The following is a 6,024-nucleotide window of genomic DNA, read 5'->3' as shown; positions in this document are numbered from 1 at the left end:
ACGTCGACCTAGATTCCAATTAATAATAAACTTCCCCAGCAAAGGGTTTGTGTAATGTGATTTCTTCCTGCAAAATTAGAACAAAACACAATATTCTAGAGTTTAGCATTAGGCACACAGAACATCTCAAGTCAAGTGAAAAAAGCAAAATACATTGTGGTTCTGGAATGCTGAAAATATAATGAGCATATACAGCTAATATTTGCAGATTTTAAAACATGCAATAAAGTTCCAACATGGTCCTCCTGTTCAATATTAACAGCAGCTGTAGCCTTAAATGGTTGTAAATTCACTAAGTAAGCCCAAGCCTGCAATGCTGCTGTGACTTGACTTTTATGAAAGCCTTTTATATGCAGATCTGTGGCTTTTTTTACAGAGCCATGTGCGGTCATAGAACGGATTCCTCAGCATTTTTCTGCCATCCAGCTGAGAGTTTCTCTGGCTCAGATATAACAGGTTGGGTGGAGTTTTCATCTGACAAATATTTTCATTATCTCACATTCTTGGCACTATGACCGCGTCGGAATAACACATTCCCCGGTGTCTGCTTTGAATTATGCCCACCCAAGGGTGTCAGAGAAAACATAGACCGCAGTATAACCGACTTGGCAGTTTTTTCGGACTAATATACCCTATTTTATAGCTTCATATCCTAGATAGGCTGTAGGCCATGGCTTCCACAATGTCATTAGATAACTTTTCCAGTTGCAAAAGTGACTGCACATTTTTGGAAAAAGTTGAACACATGACGTAGAGCTAAATATGAGCCACGTTTCATAATAATAATGAGATCGGCCTACCACTTAGGCCTATTTGTGTAGCATATGCGCACCTGCCTTAGTTAGGCTAATAGCCAAACCCTACACTGCGCCTACATGTTATGAAAAAAACTAAAATAGATAGCCTAATAATAACTCCTAAAAACTAGGATTACAGACGGACAAATTAACGTGTTTGAGCGATGATGAGCCTACTATTTAAATTTCAAGTTTGTAAAAGCAACTCGACGGGTCGCCATTCTAACCAATCAAATTAGGGTCCCTGACCACATGACGCGTGTCCTTGTGTCTACCCGTTTATGGTTTATATACTGTCTATGTGTCTACCATAGACTGTTAATATTAATATGGTGTCTACACAGAAAGTTACGAGGAAGTTACATATCCATATCCACACTCCTGTTCAGAAGGTGGCGGTAATGCACACCGAAAAGTTATTTGCCAACCGCCATAAAACGTTAAAAGAAGAAGTTACATCTCAAGATAGTTAAATAGCCTACAAAAATCTAGGTCCGGCAGACCGAAACTTTGGCTTTATGACCAACATGAGTTACCACATTAACACACATGTGAGACTAGCAACTCGCTAAACGGTGTTGCTTATTAATAAGCTTTTTTGGTCTGCTAGCGTCATGGCAAGGATGTCTTGCGGACTTAAACGAAACCGGAAGTAAACTGGAGTGACTACTCTCACTTTGCTTTAATCTTCTCAGTTGTTGCCATTGCCAGTAAAGGGGCTCTAGTGCCAGTATGGTCGTACTGAGAGGAATCCCTTCTGTTTTATCACCTGAAATGCTGTATGCTCTCGCTAAAATGGGCCACGGAGATGAACTAGGTATGATATTTAATTCGATCACACAGGTTGCCTTTCTCGTAGACTGTCCTTTGCGCTAGATAGCCCATAACCTGTGTACTGTACTCACTGTAGGGCACTGTAGAGCAGTAGGCTACGTTCAAGTCAACACCAGTGTAAAGATTGACAGAGCAGGACTCACAGGATCATTAACCTGTAGACTGGCAAAAGCCACAACTGTGACATGTTGTAGTCCATTAAGTCATTCACAGACTCAGTGTTTTTCTTTCTGTTTTCAGTTCTTGCTGATGCAAACTTTCCAGCATCTTCCATTTGTGCTTGTGGTCCAAAAGAAATAAGAGCTGATGGTATGTAAATACATCTTTCTGTAAATACAAATGTTGGGTGACTGTGTATAGTATTTATAAATGTTGTCTGATGTTGATGTAGGTTTAGGAATCCCACAGCTTTTGGAGGCCATTTTGAAGCTGTTGCCCCTGGATACCTATGTCCCCTCTCCGGTACAGAACCCATAAATCTAAAGTTTAAAACCAATGGCAATAACCAGTGCATTTTTCTGTAGGCTACTTTATCTTTTTGAATTTCATGTTGAATCTGTGCTACTACTATGTTTCCACAGGCTGCAGTCATGGATCTGGTAGACAGTGACAAACAGAGATGTTTAGATGTCCATGTGTGGGGCACCTACACACGGCTCTTAGGTCAGGCTGGGTCTCAGGTAAAACAGACTGTCAACCTACTGATTAATGACTTCAGTAAGTAAGACACAAAACGTGTTCATTTAATTTTTGACTGTGTTGCTTTTTGTTTACATATAGACTCCGCTTGAGAAGGTGGAAAGGTTTGCTTTCTACGAACGAGCCAAGAAAGCCTACGCTGTTGTGGCAACAGGGTGTGTATTCTTTCTGCCTTCATTTGAATATTGTAGCTGAATGTTTTATCCCATGTCTGCAAATAGAGTACAAAAGCATGCATCATTTTGTAGAAGTAAAAAAAAAAAAACGACAGATTTGAGATTTAATTTGTCAATGTCTTTTTCAGAAAGCCTGATAATCAGACTGAATTGCCATTTAGTTTCACTTGATTCACTATGTGAGTTTCTAAACAAATATGAGATGTAGGAGGTGATTCAGAGGTCTGGAACAAGGCTATTTGTTTTTCACTAACATTTTAATAACTGGAGATTATGGTTTGCACAACAGAATGCTTTGAAATCTCCACAAATGTCTCATTCTTTCAAACATGTCTTTAAAAATGCACCTTAAATAAATATTTTCCTCTGCACTGGCTACACAGGGAAACATCTCTGTATGGTAACCTGATACTGAAGAAGGGGGTCATTCCTGCTGAGCTGCTACAGTGACACACACACACACACACACACACACACACACACACACACACATATTGTACAGTAATGATGATCTAATGATTTCAGTTACAACTTTAATTCTGTCTCGTGTACATCAGGAGAAGGTGAACATTTTGCATAAAACCCATTTTCAATTTTGTTTAGTTTTGACCAGATGCTGTGAGTTCAAAACATAATTTGTTCCCGGTTATGTGTAATTAATACTGTAAATATTATCTGATAAATCTCCAGTTTACATGTAGCAGAAATGATTTTGTATGTTTGTAACTACGTCATACATACATTTCAATAAATAAAACACATTAAGTCTTTGATGTATGTTAAAGCATCTTTATTGTCAGATTGAGATGTGTTTATTCTTATTAAGGACTGTATTAATATAGTCAAATTACACTTATGATTTACTCAGCTTTGTTTGTCTGATCTGAAATGATACGGATCTAAACAGGTTGAGTTGTTGAAGGATCAGCGGTGGTAGAGATCGTCCAGATCTTTCTCTGGTTCGCTGTGCTTTCTCTGAGACGGTAAATAAAGAGGAGCAGCAGCTTTAGTATCATCTTGGTAAGGGATGAGCTTCAGGAGATCTTTGTGGTACAGGTCGTCCATGTCCTCCTCTGGTTGAAGGTGAACTCTGACCTCACTTTCACCCATGACCTCACGGCTCAGAGACTCCATCTGCACAGGTGGACCCTGGTCGTCATGGTGATACAGCTCGTCCTCATCCTTTTCAAGTTCAGAGTGTGCAACGCGGACCTCTGCACCAGCTTTGTATTTAGCCACTAGTGGAGCCAGATGTCCATCCAGCTCCTCCCTCGCTTTGTGGTAGACTTCATCCCAGTCCTGCTCAGGTTCTTCTGAGGCCACCTTACTGAAATCAGGGTGGTCGATTGCATCTTTATCCTCCTCTGGTTCCTGATTGTACTTCACGTTGGCATCTGTCTGGATGTCGGCAGCTGGGAGGGCATCCAGGTTTTGGATTTGAACTTTGAGGAGATCAACCACTGAAGGATGGTACAGCTCATCCAAGTCTTCTTCGGCTTTCAGGGGCTGTTTGTCCTGTCCTGTCATACTCTTCCAAATCATCATGCTAGGGTCGATGTCATAGTCCGTTTGATCCATGTCCTCTGGAGGCTCCACTTCCACTCCCCAGGACATCTTTCCTTTGTCATCTATGGACCTGAGATAAAAATCATGCATTCTCAGTCTGCATTTCCTCAGTCCAAGAGACAGTTACTCACTTTAGGTTTAGTTTAAGGAAATTAAAACTTACATAACGGTATCCTGGAATGCTTCATCTGTGAGTTTGTTCTGAGAAAAGAGCACAAATATCACATGACTGTATCCAAAAACGAACATGTTTGTGATTTTAAATTTATCAGGAATAATTTATCATATGATTCAAAGCTGTACAGTCTACAGTGTAATATTGTGGACAGCCAGGAGCAATATATACATACCCAGGGTTTATATGGCTTTGCTGTGATGCCAAATATCAGAGAAAAACAGACTATTTGAGAAAACCTACAAGTGAAAACACTCTGGATTAAAGTGTGTGACAGACATTACACAACAGATCCTTGTCCGGTCAAAGAAACAAACCATTAATACCAGGTTAATGACCACTGCAAGTCAGAAACCCTTTGAAGAGATCTTACCTGAACATGTTTGCTTTCAGCTCAACGTTTTGGATCTGAACAAGAAATGTTCACTTCACCTTCTGTGGAAACAAAGGGCCAAAGTTCCACCAATAAACCAGTTATATTTTTTGACCTTTGCATCCTCTGAATACAGGAGTGTCAGCTGTAAGTAATTCACTGCTTTGAGCAATATTTTGTCCACATTTTAGTTCCTCTGCGCCAATGACTGATTTACAGTTAAATTCCTCATTCTGTCATCAAGTCTAATAAGTGTGAATGTACTGTATATAGCTGTCTGTATATCTGTCCTGAATAAGATTAATTTCACTCTTGGTTTAGTTCACCTTTGTTATTTTACTATGTTGTGATCAAAGTTAACTCGTTTATGATCTCTTGTATGCAGAGAAAGTTGAATTCTATGCTGACCTAATACACTCATTCAGTCTTATAACTAGGCTACATTAATCTTCCTTGTCAGCAATAATTAAAGCTGAGGTTGAAATATTTGATCATGAGACCATTTTTATCTTGCAGTAATAATTTCTCCAATCTTCTTAAGAGGGTTGTCCCTATTACCTGGGCTCAATGTAACTACAGCACAAAATAAAGTCAGTCTTTGTTTTTGCCCGCAATAACGTCTCCTATCCAGACACATTTTACATTATTACAACTGTGTTTTAATATATTCTCATTATCTCTTTTTACACAGCAAAGGAATTTATACTGTAGTTAGTGAAACAAAATAATGAAAATCATTTTATTTGCTTACAACTACATTATAGTGTGTTATAAACCATTTATTAAATGTGTATATACTGCTTATACATGCTAAATTAAAGTGTTACCCAATTTGTTTATTCACGTTTTTCATGTTTCTTTTATATTTCACTGTATATCGCTGATTTATGGTACAGCCTCACAGAGCTGCTAGCATGGCTGTAGACTCTTGTTCTTGTTTTCATGTACCAAGGTCTCCCTTGACAACGAGATTTCAATCTCAGTGGCACTTACCTGATTAAATAAAGGTTACAATAATATGGCAATAACCTTGTTGATTTCCTGTTTTCTGTTATTGCAGAAGCTGAGACCTGACTATTGTTCAATTCTTGTATATGTATAATATTACCACGGAGCAGCGATACACATACTCCCTGTGCTTGGTTTACTTTCACAGGAACTTTCTCAGACAGACTCCCTCCTGCGTACAGCTTCAATCATTTAAAACGGCTAATTACCCTTCACATACACACCCACTGCAGGAGGACAGATTGGAGGCAGATGATCGGTCTGTGATCTTAGTGCCAGCCAAAACGCTTACTGAAGCAACTGTTGAATGTGTCAGTTCTAATCTACGTCCATGCCAAAATCATATCACACTGTAAAACTGTTTCAGAATAAAACAGCTTCATGAGTGATGTGGAA

The 6,024-nt window shown here is 39.1% G+C and overlaps 2 protein-coding genes across 2 annotated transcripts; one reads left to right on the top strand and one right to left on the bottom strand.

Moving 5' to 3' along the window:
- Nucleotides 1–1,263: 1,263 nt before the first annotated feature.
- fuom (fucose mutarotase) lies at nt 1,264–3,279 on the top strand. Its single transcript, XM_028603919.1, has 6 exons — nt 1,264–1,614; nt 1,872–1,940; nt 2,023–2,093; nt 2,213–2,311; nt 2,412–2,485; nt 2,890–3,279. The coding sequence occupies exons 1-6, from the start codon at nt 1,530–1,532 to the stop codon at nt 2,954–2,956; spliced, it is 465 nt and encodes a 154-aa protein (XP_028459720.1). The 5' UTR covers nt 1,264–1,529; the 3' UTR covers nt 2,957–3,279.
- A 151-nt stretch (nt 3,280–3,430) lies between these two features.
- si:ch211-217g15.3 (uncharacterized) lies at nt 3,431–4,682 on the bottom strand. The gene is made up of 4 exons (XM_028604204.1): nt 4,621–4,682; nt 4,423–4,486; nt 4,236–4,273; nt 3,431–4,142 (listed from the first exon to the last, which is right to left on the bottom strand). The coding sequence occupies exons 1-4, from the start codon at nt 4,626–4,628 to the stop codon at nt 3,431–3,433; spliced, it is 822 nt and encodes a 273-aa protein (XP_028460005.1). The 5' UTR covers nt 4,629–4,682.
- Between the last annotated feature and the right edge of the window lie 1,342 nt (nt 4,683–6,024).

Source organism: Perca flavescens, chromosome 17 (genome assembly GCF_004354835.1).
Source record: "Perca flavescens isolate YP-PL-M2 chromosome 17, PFLA_1.0, whole genome shotgun sequence".
NCBI classification, from domain to species: Eukaryota; Metazoa; Chordata; class Actinopteri; order Perciformes; family Percidae; genus Perca; species Perca flavescens.
The sequence above is the reverse complement of the archived record's forward strand: the minus strand, read 5'-3'. Positions and strand labels throughout refer to the sequence as shown.

Excerpts from the sequence above, each read along its gene's own strand:
- fuom (XM_028603919.1), top strand. The coding sequence starts at position 1,530 with ATGGTCGTACTGAGAGGAATCCCTTCTGTTTTATCACCTGAAATGCTG. Across the intron at positions 2,094-2,212 it reads ATACCTATGTCCCCTCTCCG|GCTGCAGTCATGGATCTGGT; the intron begins GTACAGAACCCA and ends ATGTTTCCACAG. Across the intron at positions 2,486-2,889 it reads TACGCTGTTGTGGCAACAGG|GGAAACATCTCTGTATGGTA; the intron begins GTGTGTATTCTT and ends CTGGCTACACAG.
- si:ch211-217g15.3 (XM_028604204.1), bottom strand. Across the intron at positions 4,274-4,422 it reads CAAAGCCATATAAACCCTGG|AACAAACTCACAGATGAAGC; the intron begins GTATGTATATAT and ends CTCTTTTCTCAG. Across the intron at positions 4,143-4,235 it reads GCATTCCAGGATACCGTTAT|GTCCATAGATGACAAAGGAA; the intron begins GTAAGTTTTAAT and ends TTTTTATCTCAG.